This window comes from Sardina pilchardus, chromosome 9, assembly GCF_963854185.1.
Source record: "Sardina pilchardus chromosome 9, fSarPil1.1, whole genome shotgun sequence".
Taxonomy (NCBI): domain Eukaryota; kingdom Metazoa; phylum Chordata; class Actinopteri; order Clupeiformes; family Clupeidae; genus Sardina; species Sardina pilchardus.
In genome coordinates, this window is record NC_085002.1 from 15447591 (window position 1) to 15470295 (window position 22705).

General features: G+C 41.8%; 2 protein-coding genes across 3 annotated transcripts in view; both read right to left on the reverse strand.

The window, feature by feature from the left end:
* Positions 1–638: 638 nt before the first annotated feature.
* On the reverse strand, positions 639–19038 carry mapkapk3 (MAPK activated protein kinase 3). 2 transcript variants are annotated; one of them, XM_062545936.1, is made up of 11 exons: positions 18680–19038; positions 18067–18412; positions 12417–12556; positions 11519–11583; positions 10185–10264; positions 5798–5924; positions 5274–5349; positions 4820–4944; positions 3135–3220; positions 2826–2906; positions 639–1712 (listed from the first exon to the last, which is right to left on the reverse strand). In XM_062545936.1, exons 2-11 carry the CDS (start codon positions 18349–18351, stop codon positions 1563–1565), a joined length of 1215 nt encoding a protein of 404 aa, XP_062401920.1. In that variant the 5' UTR covers positions 18352–18412; positions 18680–19038; the 3' UTR covers positions 639–1562. The 2 variants fall into 2 exon arrangements, with proteins under 2 accessions (XP_062401920.1, XP_062401919.1); XM_062545935.1 differs by having other exon boundaries at positions 18067–19037.
* Positions 19039–19798: 760 nt separating this feature from the next.
* dnah1 (dynein, axonemal, heavy chain 1) overlaps positions 19799–22705 on the reverse strand; it is a 44334-nt gene continuing 41427 nt past the window's right edge. Inside the window, 7 exon segments of the mRNA XM_062544955.1 lie at positions 19799–19920; positions 20345–20579; positions 20912–21118; positions 21279–21423; positions 21578–21708; positions 21966–22136; positions 22321–22497. Coding sequence (XP_062400939.1) covers positions 19799–19920; positions 20345–20579; positions 20912–21118; positions 21279–21423; positions 21578–21708; positions 21966–22136; positions 22321–22497 — 1188 coding nt within the window.

A 22705-nucleotide genomic window follows, 5' to 3' on the forward strand; every position in this document is an offset into this window, starting at 1 on the left:
AGGATTTACTTCCAAACCTTAGTGGAAACAATGTCTTCTTTTCTAGGTCTGACCAGAGCCATATAAAGATATGGCTCTGGGTCTGACCACTTTGTAAGTCTGTTGTCCTTCAGGATCTGCCTGGTAAGCATGACATGGCATTGATGAAAGGCAGATAGGAAGCAGGTGCACAAGATGGAGATTATATAACACATTCTTATGAAAAGAAAACAGAATTCTCTAGTGACGTTGTCGATTAGAGCACAATTTGATTGGGTTCAAATACAAAAGAAGCTGACCAAGTCTTGCCTTGTGCAACTAGAACAGTTATGAATCATAAATTCCATGAAACCTCCCAATAGTGTCTGGTTGATTTGCTTCTAACCCACAGTCCTAAGGTATAATAGTAAGTAAACAATGAACTCATTTGAGCTTTGCCTGTGAATCAAAAGGGCTTGTTCCAGCGAATCCCATTCTTACACACGACACCAGTCACTGAATTCTCCTGATAACCTTCAGGGAACTCACATCATGATATCAAAACAACGGCAGTAGTTGAAGACATTTAGAGTGAAAAGTGACCTGACGGCTGTTTTCATCAACTGTGTTAGTTGTGTCATATTAACAACATACTTTAAAGCAAGGGCAAAATCTCAGAATTTGAAAATTCAATTCATTTTAATCCTGATAACAGGACTCAACATCCAAAAAAAAAGGAAAAAACAGTACAGATAGTGACAGGTCTAGGATATCCTTTGGAGTGAACTGTTGGCGTATGGATAGTCCACGCCCAAACACAAACCCCTCCATGAATCCAAGATCTTTGTGTGAGCAAAGTCACACAAGAGACATCCATACGAACACTCACATATATGTGTGTCTTCAGATGCCCAAAAGACCCAAGAGATCATTGTTGGTCTAAAGGTTTTTTTTTTGTCTCATACAGTGAGGGGTGAGCTAACGACAGAGTGAGAGGATGAGTGACTGTTTCATGATGTGTAGAGGGAATAAACTGTTTCATACAGCAAGCACGACATGAACTTGCCATTATAAACACACACATACTCTAGAAACACACACCCAAACAAACACTCCAAATCATGCCAGCACATTCTTTAGCTGCTGAAATATATAAAATATCGCAAACAAGCCACACAAATACTGATGCATATGGACACAGAGACACAGGCGTGCGCGCACACACACACACACACACACACACACACACACACACACACACACACACACACACACACACACACACACACACACACACACACATACAAACACACACACCTATACAAATAAAACAGCTTGACAGCTACTGATAGCAGCTGTTCTCAGTCATGGCGATAAAAAACAAATGGCTTCCGTAAGGGAACTATACAGTCAAGGGTCTCCCGTTTGGGGCTGGTAGGCATGGCTGCATTTTTACAGTTTGGCCTCTTTTCTTCATTCTCATTTGTCGTCCTTCACATCCGGGCCCCTTTATCTCTCTGGAGGGGGCCCTGAGGGAGTGGCTTGCTCTCCTCCTCCTCCTCCTCCTCCTCCTCTTCCTGTAGCTCCTCGGTCCTCCTGCAGCATTACTGGCTGTTGCACACGGTCCCCTTGCCTCCGGCGGCCGCCTTCTTGCGCCGCTTGTTGAGCAGCGGGTTGCTAGAGATGTCCAGGTCCTTGAGCGTCACCTGGTCGTAATCCACGCGCATGGTGGCCAGAGCGCAGGTCATCTCCTCCTGGAGAGGCAGAAGAGAGCGTGAGTGAGGCAGAGAATACTTTGCTGCACACAGATCTCACCTTTACCTGCCTTAACCTACCAGAGTTAATGCAGCAGTGGCACTAGCAGAGATTCCATTGAACTATTTACAGTATATTTTTTTTGGACTTTTTATGCCTTTAATTGGATAGGATAGTGGAGAGAGAGACAGGAAGTGAGTGGGAGAGAAAGTTGGGGTGGGATTCGGAAAGGACCACGGGGCGGGAATCGAACCCGGGTCGCCGGCATGCAGTGCATATATCTACAGTATTTAGTATTTTGATCATTGTAATTAGAATTTTTATTTAAATTTGATTCAGTTGCGGGGGTAAACTAATTCCGTATTTCTATACACTATCATGCGATTAAGACTGGAAGGCTCAAGGCAGTGTAGCATGAATAGGGTTGCAATTGACCTGTGTACAGGATAGAAATTCAAATGAATTTGCATTAAATCAGGTTGTTTTAACTAATATTAAGCTGAAAGATGTTTGTTTGTTTTTTCAACTACATTTAGGTCTCTGTTGTATAATAACTTGTCAGATTTAAAAATCCCAGTTTATTCCCATTAATTCCCATCTATTCCTGATGATTCATGTATATTCCCGTTAATTCCCATGGAAAGTTTCCAACTTTGAAAATTTCCGGAATTTTGCAACCCTACGCATGAATTTGCATTTAGGCCTGCTGCCATTTTTAAAGATGGTTCTGTTAAAGTTTCCCTGACAGCTTTATGTGTCATCCCACAGCTGTTCAATAACTCCTCCTCTTTCCTTTCCGTCTTCAACGCACAAATGTTCAAGGAGTATACACTACCACCTCCTTTAAAGTCCTTTCAAACTCCCATCTCATCAATCTCATTGCCTCCCCCTAGTGGATCTCTGCTGTCCATGCAGCTAAATTTACCCCAGAAAAAACAAGACAAGAAAATGGTATTTCTAACAGACTACCCCAATACACTTATATATGTTTTAATTACTTTGTTTTGTACGGTTTTTACAGTTGTTTTTGTTTAAGAATTCTATATTGTATTGTCAGCTATTATGTAATTCCCCTTTTGACCAGAGGGTGTCAGCGTTGCACTTGGATTCACCTTCACATCGTCCCATGTGGCTTTGTCTTCATTCAGGACCCGACAAGTGTGGAGAGGTGTTGGTGGGACTGCCATTGATTGCTAAAATAGACAGTGAAACAGTGAATTTTTGTTGCATCAGGACATATATAAAAACTCACAGACACAGACAAATATACAAACACACACACACACACACAGACAAATAGCAGAAAGTGACATTGTTTAGAAGTGTTTTCAGTGACCCACACAGACAGACAGACACACACACACACGCACACACACACACAATAATCACAACAGCTATGATATACATGCATAGACATTTACATTTATCCATGGGTGGTTCATGAACTGTGTGATGGTCATTCTCTCATTGGGGTCTGTCTTCAGCAACTGAGTGATCAGGTCTTTAGCTGCATGGGGATCAGACAGAAGAGGTAATTAATAGCAGGAGCGGTGCTCAGTGCATGGCTAGAAGCTTAGAGGCAACCACCAAGATATAATAGCTGATGACACTCCAAAGACATTTGACCTCATACTCGAGCATGCAAGTCATGTTGATACTTCTCAAGGACACGCGAACCCATATACAGTAATGGTAGGATCATAGGAGTGTGGGGAAAGGGAGTGGGTGAGAAAATATGTTTAAAGGTTGAAAGAAAGTAATACTAAAAGAAAATAAGGCTGCTGATTAGAATAGAATATATCATTCTTATCTGGTCATTCTTATCTTATCTTGTACATGTACTGTACATGTAAAATGAAATTTGAAAGTGCATTTTTTTGTCTGTGCCAAAGAGAGTTCTATGAAAGAACTTATACAAATAGTAATTCTCTGAAGTTAATAGATAGTAATACATTATAAACTTAAGGTTTAAAAGGGGGGGGGAGTAAACTGTTAAATGAAGACAAAGAGGAAGGCAAAGACAGAACTAAAGAGAGGAGATGAAAAGAGACAAGGGAGATAAAAAGGAAGAACTGAGATGGAAAGAGAAGAAAGGAAATGAGGAGAAAAGAGAAGGTTAGGTTAGGTCAACTTTATTGTCCCCCTAGGGAAACGTGTCTTGCAGTCAGGTATTAACACAAAAAATACACAAAGGACACAAGAAACAAAAAATACACAAAGGACAGTCACAAACGGATCCAAGTTAAGAATTACCTATCAAACCTATCAGCCATTTATGTGCAATAGAGCAAATTGTGCAAATTTAGCAAACAAATTGCATTGGGGGTAAAATATGTTTTTGTCCTATTGGACTTATAAAAGGGGACTCTTAGTCTTTTACCTGAGAACTTCAAATAAAAAATGGAGTGGATGATTTTTACAGTCCAATATAGTCCTTGCCTTTTGGATGATTTGCTTTCCATAAAGGATAAGCAAGGGTACCTGTGGACAGCCAATCAACTTCCCAGCCACCTTCACAATTTGGCTGAGGTTGTTTTTGTCCCTAACACTGATGGCTCCATACCAGGCAATAAAAGAAAAGGTGACTATTAGCTACTATTACAGCTTCCTAAGGAAACTTACAAAGGCTGCTCACCCTTCTTACAAATGACCTCTCTGTTAATGTCGAATTTGAGCCTATCACTGTTCCCAGATATTTGTATTGGTCAAGAAAGGAGACGAAAAGAGACAAAACTATCCTTCTGGAGAAACACATGTTACACCACATGGCAGATATTTACAGATACAGATTTAGCCAGAGTATATCTGGTGTATCTCTGGGCTCCTTTGAACTTTGACTTTGACACTCATACAGAAGGTTGACCCATGCAAGACACCAGTGGTTACACAACACAAACAAATACACCTACAGCTGAAGACACCCGCAGGGTGTTCAACCAATAATGGCCAGGTTTCCCAGATTCGTTAAGAAGCTCCTAAGTGCTAAGAACTTCTTAGGAGCGCTCTAAAAACGTTCTAAGAACACTCCTAAAAAGTTCTTAGCACTTAAGAGCTTCTTAACGAATCTGTGAAACCCAGCCAATGAGAGTTCTGGTCCTGTACGTACCTTCCTGGGACACATCCGTCCACTCTGGCTTGGGAAACTCGTACTGGCCCATCCGAATACGGCGCTTCATTCCTGGGGAGATGGCTTGGCCCGTGTTCGAGTAAAAAGGTGGGAAACCACACAAACTGCAAAGGACAGAATAAAGAATATGAGTGTCTGTCCAATACGTGTCTGTACAATGCATTCAAAAGATGGATATATTAAAGGTAAATATTTAATTAGTTTATTTATTTATTTATTTATTATCTCAAGTATCATAATTCTGGCTGTACACACAGCACATCATTAAGTCACAATGGGCTCTCATAAATGGAAAATACATACTGTGTGAATACACACATACACACACACAAAACAAACTTTGAAGGCCTTTTTTTAGTTTGTTTAGTATAGTTTTGACAAAGTGTAACAACAAGACAGTGTACATTAATCCACATGCACAGCATGTACTCACAGGATGTACATGATCACACCCAGAGACCACATGTCACATGACTTGTCATACTTCTCCGGGCCCAAAACCTCCGGCGCTTTTGCAATGACAAAGCAAGAAATGCAGAGAAGGAGGAAAGAGCAGTCAGCATGACACAAACCTACAACAACGAACTTTTAAAAAGCTTGAAAAATGCATCTGCAGATATCGCATATTATATGATCATAATCTCCTGACTGTCTAAAGTCATGAATCATTTCCTTGTGAAGAAAGTTTTGCAACCATAAATGCAACAGTGAAGTCTTGACCATGATGGATTCACCGGAAACCTCACCTACATTTCACCAGACATTGGCTAAAACCTGTCTGGCAGTTACACCCTTGAGGCTAATTGTTACAAAGCATCCTGCATGGAAGCTGCTTGTCGCAATGATTTGTAAATGGGATCACTGATTTTATAAAATAATGAGAGGAAGAGATACTGTATATATGAGGGCAGATATCATTTAGGATCTTCAAAGAGACCATTTTACGCTCCTTCTTACCCACGTAGTATGGTGTGTAGCAGGGTGTCTGCAAGGGGTTGTGCAGCGTGGTCTCTTTGGCGAAGCCAAAGTCGGTAAGCTTGAGCACAGCACTGGTCTCCTTCTTTGTGTATAGCAGGTTCTCTGGCTGCAGAAAGATGGGAAAGCATTGGTGAAAGACTATCACATCCATTTTGTCAACATCCTGCTGTGACCGCCCTGTATGGACCATCTCACAATGTTAAGAGTGTGCCATTGGTCAGAGCCAGGGATGAAGGCTGCTGCACCCCCCCAAGATACCTCCTTGCCTGTGACTGTTGTGGTGTCCACGACCATGGCAACCTTGACAGGAACAACAAGAAGGCAGACGTTCTGCTCCTCAACAGCCCCCTCCCCCCCTGTCGATTGCAGTACCCTATCCCACCCATAGTATTCTATTTATATTCATAAAATGTAATTACACTTACAAATAACCATACTCCACTGCTCTTTATACTGTTCTTATTGCACACACACATTACGCTTACTACTCCTATAACGTTACTGTTACTACACTGTACATATCTATACGGTCTGTTCGGTTCATACTGAATATCCATGTCATATCTATTACATTTTTGATAATATTACTGTTAATACATATGCATATGGGTAGTTGACATCTGGCCAAGAAAAAGTGTTTTTTTTGGAAAACATATTTTTTAAAGAAAAAATACAAATATTTATGTAGTATGGAAACTGTAGTTTCTGAAAATAATAGTGGTCACTCATTTTGTCAATGACCTCACCTATTTTTTCCACGTTTACACTCATCTGCACTGTGAATGTGTCCTATGGTGTGACATTTAAAAAGTACTAAGAAATGATATTGAATAACATTTAAAAATACATGAAACAGAATTGTTCACATTATTAAATCATTCTTTTCTCAAAATTATATTTATTTCACATAAAAGTACTAATTACAATCATTTTCACCATGAATAGATGAACTTGATTGACTTTTCCCTATGAATGTCGATACATTTTTTTCCGCCAACCTTACAAAACTGTTTGAAATTGTACCTATCTAAGAGGAGCTATTATTGGAGCTCCCCTCATGCCAAACCTGCCTTTTTTTAAAGTACGTTTTGAAATTAAGGATGTTTTTCTGTTGTTTTATGTTTGTCACACTAAAGGACAAAATGTCACACTGAAGGACAAAGATAGCTATTGCATGAAGTGAGTCAGAATATATGTAGTGTTTATTGTAACAGTGATAAAGGAGGACATTTGTTGGATAAGTGTTGCTTTTTCCAGGCATTTTTTTTGATGATAACCCATTGTCAGTCAATAGTAATAGTACTTAACTGTGTTGAACTAATTTGTCGACTATGAAACCATGGTGAAGTTTCACTTTGTCTATGAGTTCAAATAATAGGTGAGTGCAGATGCATGTAGGCTATACTCTGCTAGTCACAAACAGGTTTTAGTAAAGCAAGGTTTAGTGGAATCCCTGTTCCATATAGTCTTGTGTGCATGCAGATTCCTTCAAATGTGCTGCTGTGTGAAGTTGCATTGTTTGCTGTTGAAGGAAATGATAGATATTATTCTCATTGTTTTAAAGGATGTTACGCCCAAAACACACCCATGACTGATTAAGAGACATAAGAACAACCCTTTTGTGTCCAGTACCTGACAAAATCACACCATTAAATTAGTGAATGTGGACTGCCATGCCTTTAATGTCTATAAACGTTGTGCTTCTGACCATCCGTTTTTGATCGCCAAAAGAGGGACCATAATCCTCAACAGGGAAATTCCATTTTAAAACATTGCGTTACATTCATGTCCACTCTATCTAAAACATCCCTACTGAAAAAAATAGCAAGAAACCATGTTTATGTTGGTAGCTGGTTTTAGCTGTTTTTTGCTGGTTTTCTTTGCTGGTATAACTGGTTAGGCCACCAGGTGGACATGCTGGCGTGACCATCTAAGGAAGCTGGTCATGCTGGTGTGACCAGCCTGTCGTGTGGGATACAGCTGGTGTGAGATGGTCATGCTGGTGACCAGCCTGCCAAGCTTGACATTGTAGGTGTAAGATGGCCATGCTGGTTTGCTAGTATGACCAACATAAGCTGGCATGACCAGTAAAAACCAGTAATGTAGACCAGCAACACCAACTAAAATGACCAGCGTGACATGGTACGACAAGCAAAACCAGCAGAATTACCATCGTAAGCTGCAGGTATGTTTTTGCAAGACTTTTGCTGGTCTATAGCTGGTTAACCATCATAGGGTGGTCAAACAAGCTGGTTAACAAGCTGGTCAACCAGCAAACCACCTTAAGCTGGTCAGGCTGTTTTTTCAGCTGTTAGAGCAGTTTTTAATCATACTTGACACAATTATCTACAATGACATTCTATTCGTTGGTGGCAACACTGGAAGTTCCAGGGCAGGTTGGGCCACAGGTCCTGCAGGGAGGTTCTTTCTGTTATAAAAAAAGTTTTAGATTTATGTACTTTATATTATATTTGCTTTAGTAACACTTCAGAACATTGTATGTCGTCTCTAAAACAGCAATAAATATTTGAATTTAAGTCATTATTAGGTGTCACACCAAAGGACATTTCCTGTCACACCAAAGGACATTTAAGCTTTTGTGGCAGTTAATGACCATGCTAATACTAACTGAGCTGCCATTAGCAACTGACATCATGCATTTGCATAATATTACATAGTCCTGCTGTTAAAAATACAAATTTGAATACAAAAATGGCATTTAGGGGTGTCACACCAAAGGACAAAAAAACTTAACAACTTCAGTGGTCTAAAAACATAGTTGAATATTTGAGCAATTCTGAGAGAAATTCTCACCATGTTCACTGCTCCAGGGCTTCATTGGGGTCTTCAGTCACATGACCTTGAATGGGGTCTTTCAACTAAATGTATTTGTCCATGATTTTGGCCAACTTAACATCAGGTTATTGCATAACACCAAAGGACATTTTTTTCTGTGACGAACTTTACGGAGTTCCTACCATTTTAGAAATGTATGTATGGGAAAAGTGATTGCCACTTAGTAAAATAGACACTTGCACAATTATGCCAGGAGTGTTCATTAAAAATTTGAAACATTATTTCCTCTATTTATAAAAGTTAATATTTATATAATTATGTTGTCTACCATCACACCATAGGACAATTTTAAGGTTTGGCTCAAAGTTCTGAAAAAACGATAAATAACTCAGGTATTAAAACAACAAATTCATGTAAAGCAAGAAAATGTTTAACCTTTTACAGTATTTTAAAATGTGAAAATGTGAAATGAATTGTGTTTTATCTTCTGTGACGGTGAAAAAGCCACGTCATGTCATCTACCCATATATCTATATTATTTGTTACTACTCTTATAATGTTACTGCCACTCCACTGCATATATCTGTACATGTTGTTCATACATTGTTCTTAATGCATTTCCATATCTATTCTGCTCTTATACAAAGATGGTCAAGCTGGTTTTCTAGAATGACCAACATAAGCTGGCGTGGCCAGTAAAAACACCAACTAAAATGACCAGCTTAAGGTGGTACGACAATCAAAACCAGCTGAATTACCATCATAAGCTGGGTAAACCAGCTGAAGGTATGTTTTCGCGAGAGTTCTGCTGGTCTTGCTGGTTAACCATCATAGGGTGGTCAAATAAGCTGGTTAACAAGCTGGTCAACCAGCTAACCACCTTTAGCTGGTCAGGCTGTTTTTTTCAGCAGGGCAGCTACTGCTAATAGATTGCATGTATTTATATTTATTACATTTAAAAATGTTTCATTATATGTATTTTCATATAATTTGAAGTGATCTCTGAACGTCTGAAGTGAACGTCTTGGAGACTCCCAGAGTACCACAACAGAGAGTCTGCGTACCACAGTTTGAGAACCACTGTACAACAGAATACTGTCTACACTGCACTATATGTCTTCCGCTGTTTATACTACACTACCTGTTCATACTGTGTCAATACCATGTACTGTATATTACATTGCACTTTTCTGCTTTTTTCTACTTCTGGTTAGACTCAAACTGCATTTCATTGTCTGTGTACTTGCACTCTGCACAATAACAATAAAGTTGAATCTAATCTAAAGGTACTCAATGTATCTTCATGAGTATTTGGTGTGCAATGCTCTTCTCCCCTTAAGGGAAAATTTCTCTTTTTTTCACATTGTATTGACTTTATTCGCCATCTCATTTCTTGTCTCTGGTCCTATCATAGGATTGCTTCTCTTACTGTATGCTTGCTTGTACAGCACTTCATCACAGAGATTGATCAATGGAATCATTGGGATTCTGATTAGTGACAGCATTGGCCCTCCACACTGACCCATTGCTTCTAGTAAACAGTATTCAGGTGTCACCACATCTCACTCACTTTGATGTCTCTGTGTGCAATGCTCATGTTGTGGAGGAAGTCAATGGCCGTCCCAATGTCACGCATGATCTCTGACGCCTCTGCCAGACAGAAGGAAGAGAGAGGGCACATTCACCATTAAAGTCAGTCCAACCAACCGCTGTTACACAGTCTAACTAATAAGAAAGAAAGCAGAAGAGGAACTAAGGCAAAACATGCCCTTGTGCAAATGAATTGAAACAAAACGTGCACAAGGTGACAGCGTCCATTTCTCCAAAACAAAGGAAATTGTGGTCATAAGAAGTAAACGCCCCGAGGTTATGTGTGTGTTTTTACCCTGGGAACGTAGAAAAGGACCCTCTCGAGGCAAATGATGCACATTAAAAGGAATAGAGAGAGTTACAGCTCTACCGGGTTTCCCTGAAACTCTGAGTGTTAACTACTGTATGAGTTAATACTCCACAAGGGGTACTGTGGTTTGGCATTTTGGCCCTGAAAAGAAATATGCATGTGCGCACAGAGTTTGGGACTGAATCTCCACACGGTGCTGCTGTTCACTGCGTGCTTGACTAGTATTATCATTCTATGTTGTTTTTTTATGTGCTTTAATTGTTACTTTTTAAACACTTTCAATCTATTCCCCTTTTATGTACAATTACCTTGTGTGCTTTATGTTTTCTTTTTTTATTCTTTACTTTTTAAAAAAGTTAACACCTCTGTGTATGAAATGCGCTATGTAAATAAAGTTGACTGGACTTGACAAGTATTTCCTCAGTTTTGAAACAGCTGAACTCTTGTTCAATATCTATTGTCAGTATCTCAGAAATGTTTTTGCATTGGTCGCGAAGAATCTAGAACAAAGAGTTTTGGGAAATGACACTGTGTTTTTAGGGGCGTTCCTTCACCATGTCTACTGCGCCGTGCTTCTGGGGAACTCAATCCTGCAAGACAAGTCAACTGTGGCTCAGGCCAACAACCAGACCTTACTCACATTTTATCTCACTGTGCTGAGTTACATTGCCAAATGGCAACCATCCCTTTCTGCAATAAGTTCTGCTATTAAAACAACCACTTTTGTATTCAAAACATTGTCTTTGGATAGGGATACTTATATAAACTGGGCATGGGCTGCCTCTGCAGTAGCCCACACAGGCTACAATTTCCACATTAAATAATCTCAAACAGATTGTGATATGTCATTAGCAAGGAAGCCTATGCAATGCAAGCTTTTTTTTCATGCCGGAATCAAGTCAACAACAACAACAAAAAGAAAACGCCAAGAAAAACAGTCATGGACAGGATGAGTTGAGTAACTCCAGGCGGAAGCAATGCTTTTAGCCTGTGGTCAAGCTAACCTTTCTCAGTGAAGGCCTGATCTCCCCGAGCCTGGATCCGGCTGAAGAGCTCTCCACCCTCCATGCTGTAAGCAGTCACATATATGATTAGGAGACTGCCAGCACCAAAGGTCATTGCAACACATACTCTCACTCATGTACACATAAAGGCACACACACACACACACACACACACACACACACACACACACACACACACACACACACCCTCACACACAAATGCACACAAATACACCCACACTAGCACACACATTTCCTATTTCAACATCTCAGTGGTTTACGGGTAAAAACAAAATCTACAACTTAATTTTTTTTTTCTCCTTCCAGGATGTATTACTGTATCTCCTTCAGTCTTGCTGCAGACAGTGCAGAAACCCAGAGCAGGAAGGAGGCGATCGTGGCCTGAGATCTAGTGGCCTACTCTCTAGTCTACCAACATGATTCCCCATGCCGCTCACGCCGACTCTCTGCACTTTATTCCTCTATAACAGTAGGCCTGGAACTCCGCCTGTGCTGACAGAATAACCTCTTTCAAGGGATAATACCGAGTCTAGCTTCCTCTTTGATGAGTTTTGTTTACTACAACCACTCTGAAGTGCTTATCAGAGGTAATTACACTGACATGAGCACTTCCTGTCTCCTATCAACACAGTGATAAAACTGTGGGGCTACAGTGCCAGAGAAGAGAACCAGAGGCAACAGCACGACTGAGGAAAGCACACAGCGTGCAGAATGGCCTTCTGGGATGTATACCAAAACATCATTTTTTCCCCTTGTCAATGTAGTGTCATCAAGGCCATAGAATCCACAAATTGCATAAAGATGTTTGAGGTTAACAATGGGGTCAAATGATTAGGTTCAACAATGAAAGCCGCAGTACATGAACAAAGTGTCAAACCATTCCATGATGATGAGAAGGCACTTCTTCCCATGGTGCATGTTCTCATACAGGCCAAGGATCCTCACGATGTAGGGCCCTCCACACACCCGGCAGTGCAGCTCGACCTCCCGTCTCGCCTTGGGACTGTCATACAGTATCTGAGAAAGAGAAAGAGAGAGTGTGTGTGTGAGAGAGAGAGAGAGAGAGGTTATGGGGGTGGGATGGGAAATAAATGGTCAGAGAACCACACAAAGACTTTTAGTTTTTGGCTTTTTGGTCACACACACTTTTGGGTTTCTGTAGTCAAAAGCAGGTCATGCAAGTCAAGTTGTCCCCATGTTGTTCACGAGTCTTTCCCACACTATTTTTAACCTTTTCAGTGCGTATGACAAAGCAGACCTTTGAGACCATTTCACATTCGTTCTCTCCTGACTGATGCCAAGCCTTTGTTTGTGTAAGTCACCACATATCACGTTTACAAAGCAATCAAGCCACGACTGTTCCACAACCCGTACAATTTTGGGGGAGCACCAACATCTCATTACTGTTTCTAGTTCTGCCAGAACTCAAGTCCAGTGCACTTGAGGACTGAGGCACTGCTTGGCATTACAGTTTTGCAACGGAATGTTCCCTCGATGCACTTGAACGCCCAAAAATCATAGAAAGATCCTGTGGAAAATCCCTGAATCGGCCTCTCTGTTTCACTCTTTTCAGTGTTGCCACTGGCATGTCTTTCCCTCTCTCTCTCACTCTCTCTCTCTCTCTCACTCTTTCTTGTGCTACTCCCCCACGTGTCGCGTAAAAGATGAGCCCGGCCGCTGCACCAGACACATTCCCTCGCCTGGAATAGGCGTGGGGGCCTTGGCATTGCTCAGCCGCTCCATCACAGGATATTTTTGGGACCTGACAGTGATCCCTCTCCTGTTGTTCACGCAGATAGCTAAGCTGCTCTGGGCCGAGGTCAGAGCTACACGCTGTCAGTCAGACACCAATGGAGATCTGTACAGCGAATGGTCCTAACTCACAAAATACACAAGGACACAAACACAAACACTCACACAGGGTATAAACAAACACTGCTCTGACAGCGTGAACTCGGTGAACTGCATGAATTGCATAATTATCTGAATGTGTATCTGAAAGTTTTTGTAATGAAAACCGTTTCATAAGGACAGCATGTGATCAGTGGTAAAAACCACACTTATCTGGCCTCACTAACAAGGGAAGTGAGTGAAGGGGGGCTCGTAACTATTTTCACAGTTTTTCTCAGCCTGCTTTCACCTACAAGGCCTGATACAGTGTAACAACAAGGACAGTGTGAAAACAAAATAGAACTCATACAGTAACATGTGAAATACACAACACACATATGGAGTGACGTTATCGATTGCACACACACACGCACACACACACACACACACACACACACACACACACACACACACACACACACACACACAAAGTTGCATGATAGCCAGAGGTGTGTTAGGCACACACATGGGCTCTGAAAGAGCTGATCTTTAGAGGCATTCCTTTCTAATGTGAAATGTCACACAGGGACTTCCAGCCAATGACCAAGGGACTGTCACTGCACACCCCCACAATCTCATCCAACCAAACAGCTCCTGTCTTGTTGAAGGGTGACACAGAGAGGTTCACAGAGGAGAGGGTAGATTGAAACTCGCCCATGGCACCCCTAGTCCTTATAAAACCTAATTTAGTTCACCGCTAAGTGCTGTTCCAATAACCATGTGAGCATCACATTCAAAGAAACCAAAATGTGCTCGGCATCATTCTTTCCATAGGCCAACTTACTACACCAATGAGTGTGTCATGATTTTGTATATAACGAAAATGACCCTGATGAAGGCGTAAGCCGAAACGTTGGAATAAAAAATCTTTAAGTTCCGAGTGTGCCACGACACTTTTGTTTATATTTAACCTTTACCGCCGTGAGCACCTCACAAGGTGTGCGTTTACTCATACAAACGAATATGATTTTGTATATAAACAGAGATAGATTTAGAAAGTTCAGGCAATACAGACAGGGAACTCCACATCACATCTAATCTCAATTGTATAATGTAGCAACAGTTACTGCACCATAGAGCTCAGGGTGCTATTGCATGTTCAAAAGCAAAACATATATCTGGAACATAAACATACATTTTGGACGATCTACTTGGTCTATTTGAGGAGGTGGTGAACGGTCCATGAGATGCGGGCCGGTTGGATAACCAAATGGATAAATAAGCCAGAGGAAGGTCAAATTGGACTAGACTCATATGGAGTTAAATACAGCCCTATTGCCGCCATAACAGTGAATGAAAAGAACATTGTTAGTTTAATACGACAGTTAAATGGCGTAAGCAGAAAGGATATCATCCAAAAATACCCTAAATGTTCTAAAATACTATGGGTTATGAGTCACTAATTAGAATTTGTGAACTACTATAAAGAGTCATAATATATAAAAAGACAATTAAGACTAGTCCTTCACTTAAAAGAAACATCAATGGAAATATCCTTTCAATCTTGGCAGAATCAGTAACAATCCATGGAGCTATCCACAGGAAACTGCATAAAAATGTAAATGTATTTGAAAATATTTATAAGACATGAATGATTACCGATATGAATTGTTGCATATTTACGGTGCTTTTGATGTACATACAGAGCTTCAAAAACACAGCTGAACAGAACTCACTTTAAAGTAGTATGTTTTTTTTATTGCAATACCCGCAATTAGTTTCCCTTATTATAACACTGCTGTTACTGTACACTGAGACAATTGCAGGTCCATGTTTGCAAAGTGCTGTTTATCTCACCAAGACCTGGCAGGCATTTATTAACAAGTTTTACAGCCTTTACCGGACACCAGGTAGGCCACTAGATCACAGTTTATAGGTGTTTGTCATGGCTTCCTTCCAAACCAGCCTGACATTACAGCTCAGATATTACTATGTCAAAACATTAAATTAAAATCGTTTCCCAGAGTCAGGATGCTACAGTGTGGCCAGATTTAATCTACTATGGCAAATCTGAAAACAGTTGTTCATCACAAATACAGGGCTCCCTATCAAAGCTTTCTTTGAAGAAGAGTCGTACAATCATGAACATTTTTGCTAATAACAAGAAAATACATGGCAAGCATTTTTTTCTTGGACAGCTGAAATATAAACTTATCTCATAATCATCAAATAAAAACAAACATATCAAACAAAACATGTATCTCAATTCCCATACAAAGCAGAGAGCAGGCTGAGGTCTCAAACCTCCTCCACCCCAATAAAACAACAACAGCAAAACAACCATGACCCAGGAGAGAACATATCTAACCACGACAATGAGTTATGAGGACCCCAGAGATGGCTTCCCAGATGGAACTTTTTAATCTGCCAAACAGAAGCCGTGTTAGTCCAGCAGCATGATGAATGTCGAAAAGGGTCAGGCCTCGGAACACAGTGATAACACATGGCCAGAGCCTGGCTTTACTGAGCTGTCTGGGTCTGGCACCCAGTCAAGTCTTCCCCTTAGTAAACCATGATCTAAGTAATTGAATTAAATTAGAAGGATGGCTTCGGTCCAAGGCTGGCCGAGTAGATTAAACCTATCCTCATCTGTTACACTTAAAGAGAGCTTGGCAGGGCATTTCATTAAAGGGCAGCAGAAGTGGACAACAATTGTGATATCCTGTCTTTTCCCATGCTTGTTTTCCATATGATTGCAATCAAATAGGAAATTAGACCATAAATTATAACATCACAGCCACCATAAAAAGCTTACAGCACAGAAAACAAACCTCCTTCTTCTGTAACACGTTCAAGCATCTTCCCAAAATAGCTCAATGCTCTGATGTTGCCTTAAATATCTCTAGAATTAATAATGTATTTTTTGTCAATTGTTTGATGAAGCCTGTGAAGCTGAGAACCTGCATGCTTTTGACAGGGAGCTTTGAAGAGCCATCTTGATTGTAAAAGGGCAAGAAGCTTTACAAACACTTTGTCTGGTCACCCTGACCTGTGTCAGTTTGGGAGGGAGAAGAGTTATAACCCAGTCAGACTGCAGCAGGTGCAATTCAAGTTGTGAGCACGCAAGTACACACACACACACACACACACACACACACACACACACACACACACACACACACACACACACAGACACACAGGGAGAGCACAACATTCAGAGGCATGAGGCATGAGGCACCAAAGTCACAGACCTCTATTTGACGCCACACACTCATTAACACTTCTCATTAGCAGAATGAATTTAAGCCTATAATCTAAAACATGAATTGCTTTCAGCGACTAAAAATGATGGCCACATGACCAATGAAATTGACAACTAACAGCCACTGTGTGAAAGCGTAGTCTCACTCTCATCTTCCTCACTCCAAGCTGTTTTTCCTCATTCCCTTCTCTACCACTTTTCTTCCATACTGCAGCTGGAGGCGGAAGCACTGTGTCATGTGGATGCTGGGCTTTGATCCAACAGCATTAATGTCCTGTCCCCTTTATCTTTTCTCTGAAGCCATGTGGTGACATATCTCCACATACAACAAGAATAATGCAGGAGCAGGAACGACACAGGAGTGAACATACACATATAAACACACTCTCACACACACACACACACACACACACACACACACACACACACACACACACACAAACACACACACGCACACACACGCACACACACACACACACACGCACGCACACACACACACACACACACTTTACACTACATCTTCACAGGACTGCTCTTTTATTCTGAAACAGAAGTCTATGGCAGGCAGCAGTTGTAAACTTTTCTGGATCCTGATTCCAAGTCCTGAGTCAGCAGTAGAAATTGATACATGCTCCAAACAAGCCTCTGGAATAAGTATGCAAATAGGTCTACACATACTCAGCAGCAGGTGTCAAGTTCACTGAGTAACTGAGAAAAGTCGGCACAAACTTTCCCATACATTGTCTTGTGAATGATCATGAATGATACACTCCAGGAATGACTAACTGGAGATGGGAAATACTTTTTCATACGATACTTTCCACCTTGGGGCAATATGCAATAAGTATAAAAATGTGAACGACACTGTAAACTGTAAAATACAGTTCAATTATCCATTTTTAGAGGGTATACCACTTCTGTCCATACATAATAATAAAAAAAATCTCAATGTATTAATTCTAATATGGTTGTGTAAGATTGATCATGCCTACTACTACAAATGATACAGGGACATATCTTGAGGTCGGATCGAGGCCTTTTATGAGAGGCACTTGAGGTGTGTCATTAAAATGAACTTTGTTCAAGCGTTCCAGGGGGCCGGAATGGAAATTTTTGACTGAGAATATAGTTATGCTATGTCCATTCAGTAGGCTACCAACAATACAACAATTAAATGTAACAGTTAACACTTTAAGACGTTGGTGAGACTACAAGGATAACAGCAATGAATGTGAATTAAATTAATGTCTACTGAAAATAAATATATAGCCTAGGCCTACTATACAAACCATAAGGCATAAGACACGCTTAATAAACTACGTGCATGTTGAACATATGTGCCATAAGACAACTCTTGAAAGACCCAAAATTACAATGTAGCCTATGCATAACGATGAATAAAGTAACAGCGATGAATAAGAGTAACTGTGTTCACCTTCAATGCGCATTTCTCTCCAGTCTTCTTGTTGAAGCACTGCAGGACTTTGCCATTGATACCCAAACCCAGAACCTGGCTTGAGATCTTGTAGTCGTCAGTCACCGCGTGGCGCTTTATCTCCACTTTAGGATAAACTGGCATGGGGAAGTGTGTGGAGTCACTGTCAGTCTTCGTCTTTTGCGCGGTGTCATCCTCCGTCCCAGGTTGAGTTTGAGGTTTAGCAGCCTCGGTCTGTGACAGTTCTGAAGACTTTTCCTCTTTGGCTTTACCATTTTGAAGCATGGTCAAACAGTTCTTTAGTGTTTATCCAAGGCAACACGACCTAGAACGTCTGGTGACAACTCTAGATGAAAATAAGCGACAGAAACTAATGGGTGATCGACCACTCGCTGGTCTAGCTGTCCAAATTATAAAGTTACCATGAACAACAAGATAAGCTTATACTCCGAATCACAACATGAAGAGTGCGTTCGTACCGCTATACAGAAATGAAAGGATAAATGTTATTGAGGAAATGGGTTTAGAAAGAACATAAGCGTTCAGTTAAATAACGCTCACTGTACTTTCCAACAGGGTGTCTACAAAGTTCAAACGTGAAGGATATTCTTACGCGACTTTCACTTTCCAGAACCGCTATTGTACACGTTCATCTTTAGTAATCACAAAAGGTCTTCCACGCCCTGACCCTCAAGAAGGTAGTTCAAATCCTTGACATTCAATGATATATAAAACGATAGCTTCAGTCCCTCCTGAGATGACTGAGTGAGTGGTGGACCTTCCGTTCGGTTCCCATAGCTTTCATTGCTTTCCAGTGACCACTCAGTTCGCTACCACGGGCCCTCTGAATCCCCTTGCGTCAGCAACTACTCACCACTCAAGTCAAATTTCTCAACCACTCGTCTCTTAAAGGAGAAGCGTACTCAGCACTTCATAGACATCGCCAAACACAATTTCTCATAAACGCAAATGGTCGCTTTGTCCCTTAAAAGGTCGCTGTGTTCACGCTACCAGCCCTGAATGCCTTTAAACCAGGCCAATACGAACAGCACACCAAAACGGGCATGGGGGGAGACTGCTGGCACATTTAGGTAGAGTACCAGCCAAGGAATCATTATTTCCATTTAGCAAAGGGTGTAGTCAATGTCAGATGCAGCACAGGGATCATAAACAATCATGCTGTAACACAAACTTAGAATACTACATCCTTGCTGCACTGTACAGTTATTAAAGACTGTACAAAATAGTCTTAAACATGCACATCGCTCACTTTCATTTGTTCATTGTTTAAGACATACTGTATTTGCCATAGTTTATCCCTCTAGTGTTATTTGCCAACTAAAACAGCAATATAAGAACTATGGGTATCCCTTTTGAAAACTATATCTAACAAGTTCAAATATGTTCAAAAATGGATAAGAGACAGAGAAGTGAGAACTTGAGTCTGCGTATTGTCTGTGTACTGTGATTTCTAAGGGCCTTCAATGGTAAGTGGTGACCAAGGAATTATCACATAGTGTAAAGTTCATCACTCATCTTTAAGTATTTATTAGTATATAATAATTAGTATATATAATTCATTAAGCATTCAATACAATATTTTAATGATTGTTTACATATGGTTTTGATTGAATGAGTGCAGAGTGTAGTGTCTGTCTGTTTCTATATTTTACTTGTTCTTTGACGGGGGGGGGGGGGGGGGTTAAAAATCCAAATAAATGTTTGGATATTTTCAGTAGTCCAATGCACAGATTAGTGCCACGCCTTGTTTGATCCAGTGCCTCTGGGTGCGGTCAGTGGGCAGCTCCACACAGATGACGTAGTTGGTGGAGTGGCCCGTTGTAGAGAGAGTTCCTGTGAAAAAGAGAAAGAAAAAGAGAGAAAGAAAGAGAGAGAGAGAGAGAGAGAGAGAGAGAGAGAGAGAGAGAGAGAGAGAGAGAGAGAGAGCAGAGTTGAGATCAGGGCACGAGCCAAAAGCATCCATCTGGTAATTCCTAATGCAACTGGGATCTTATCTGCATTCAAATCAAAGCGAGCGTGTCTGTCAGTCCGCGTGGGAAATGGTCCGAGGAAACCAAAGAATGTGCCGTATCGATTTACACATGGAGGGGAGGAAGCCAACCTCTACAGGGCAACTATGAATGGTAGTCATTTCGCAAGAGAATGGCAGTGCTAAGACTGCCCCAAGGGCACACATGGCAACAACAAGCTCTACTAGACATTTCCAAGCGCTTCCAGCTCCTTTAGCTGGCCTTGCTTCATACAGTGGTACACTAACCAGCACGCGTCAGGGTCTTGTAGATGGGGCAGAGGTAGATGCCTGAGGCCGGAGCCTTGCGGTTGGGAACGGGCACCAGCCAGAGGATGCCCATTTCTGTGTAGAGCTCCTTTGGCCGTGACTCGGTCAGCAGGCCAGCGTGGGCGTCCCAGCGAGCGCCCTCCAGAAACAGGCCGTGGATATAGCAGCCCGTCTTGGGCCTGGTGTCCAGCTCTGCGGGGGATTCCTCCATCACCTGCACAGCAGGGTTACAATGCAGACTTGGTTAAAAAGATCAACTGAGTGTTCACCGTCATTAGCAACTGTTTCTATAGAGTTGGCCTAACTGCGAGTAACCATAATCACGTTTCACCTACCGCACAGTTCAGACTTGCCCAAACTCAAACCTGCAAATTAGAGCTAAAACCCGTCTTACTAGGAGTTCTCTCTCTCTCTCTCTCTCTCTCTTTCTCTCTCTCTCTCTCTCGGCGTTTACTGTGCAGATATGGTGCCGACTGGCTACAGTTACACCAGTGTGTGTGTGTGTGTGTGTGTGTGTGTGTGTGTGTGTAAGGAGAGAAATCAGACCTTGAAGTCGAATCCTATCGTATCAATAGAGACCAAAGAGGAGCGAGCAAAGTTCTGCAGCGTTCCTGTCAGGAAGGCCTGTGGGAAGAAGAAGCCACTGATCCAGAACACGGAGGGAATGCCATCTGTGATCCATCCCTGCAGGAAACTGATCCTCTGGAGGAGGTCAGACACCCACGAGGACAAGGGCTTCAGAGAGGGGTACGCCTGGGGAGAAATATCAAAATATTTATACATATTGTGAATTCTTTATCATACTACAGAGTAGAAACACAACACTTTATAAAATCATTATCGAATGTTTTTTTTTTTTTTTTTTCTGAATGCGTGGCAGACTGATATGGCAGAATTATGCTAAGCATCTTGCCTTGGCCTTCCACATATCTGGGACAGCATTGATGAACAGGCTGTTGGCCATGAGCTCCAGCTCGGAAGACATCACCACCAAGCCTTTCAAAGCCTTCACCAGGTCAACCAAGCTTCTGGATATGACCTCCAGCAACTTGTTATACCTATAAAGTAGAACGAGCCACAGTGTAAGAGAGCTGCTAATGTTGTTTCACTTAAGCTATTAGGAAGTAATAGATGTAATGGTTTGTTTTTCAGTGAGTTCATAGTTGTCTCTCTGACACAATATAATGTAGTGACGGTGAGAGTGAGGAACACCTTATGACTTCCTGGATGAGAACTGTGTTCATGGATTCCTCATACAGAACGGGATACTTGGTCATCACCTCCTCCACATCGATTGGACCAGGAATCTTCTCCATGATACCACCCACAATTTCCTCAACAATCTGCCGGTGAAAGAGAAGCCCATCATTCATCTGTTCATATCATCAGGTGCTCATATTGAGTAAAACCTCTGGTTTAGTCAAGATCTGCATGCACCGAAGCTGGCACACCTTCATGCAAAAATATGCCAGACATGCGTGGAGTGGATTAGATCTTTAGATCTGTTAAAACAACGTTCTTTTGTCAGTCTCTGTGTCCTGCTGCGACATGTTGGGCTTGTGCTCTGTGTGGCGTGGGCACGTGGCTCTCTGCACTGTACCTCCTCTCTGCCCTTGCCACCACTGGCCGCGGCCCTGGGCTGGAGCTGCACCACGGCGCCCAGCAGAGTGAACGCCTCGTTCTGGGCAAAGCTGATGTTGGCATTGTCGTGGAGCCCAAAAATCTCCGGCGCGTCGTTGATGGGCAGGCCGCGCACGTACTCCAAGTACCCCTGTGGAAAGCCATCAACATAACAGCTATAATAAGCGGAAATATCTTTTTAAAAAGACAAGCACAGCCGTATGGCGTGCAACCATCTGGCCTTTTTGTCAGAGGGAGAGTGAGAAAAAGAGAAAATCAGAGAGAGAGAGAGATATGGATATGGGGTGAGGAGAGAGAGTTCCATCCTGGCTCACCTTCACGTCCAGGTCAGTGTCGATCTGTCTGTACTCTCCGGAGGGAGAGTAGCTGTGGTCAGGCTCCAGCACAGCGGGACAGTAGAAATCCTCCAGGATGTTGAGGATGCAGCGCCGGTCCCAATCGTCCGTCACGCGGCCGCCGTAGTTGATCTCGCCCGCCGTGTACTTCAGCACCTAGGCCACAGGAAGTGATGGGGTGAAACTTAAAACAAAACAGCGCACGCAGTATTGCTAATGGTCTGAGCTATGCTCTCTATGCCAGTCCCTTCTGCTCTGTTTAGGCTCTTGTAAATAGTTCCAACACGACCGCTGTAAATATTTCCAGTATGACAAAGAGGACACTTACTGATTCACATCTCATAAAGGATAAAGGATGGAAAGG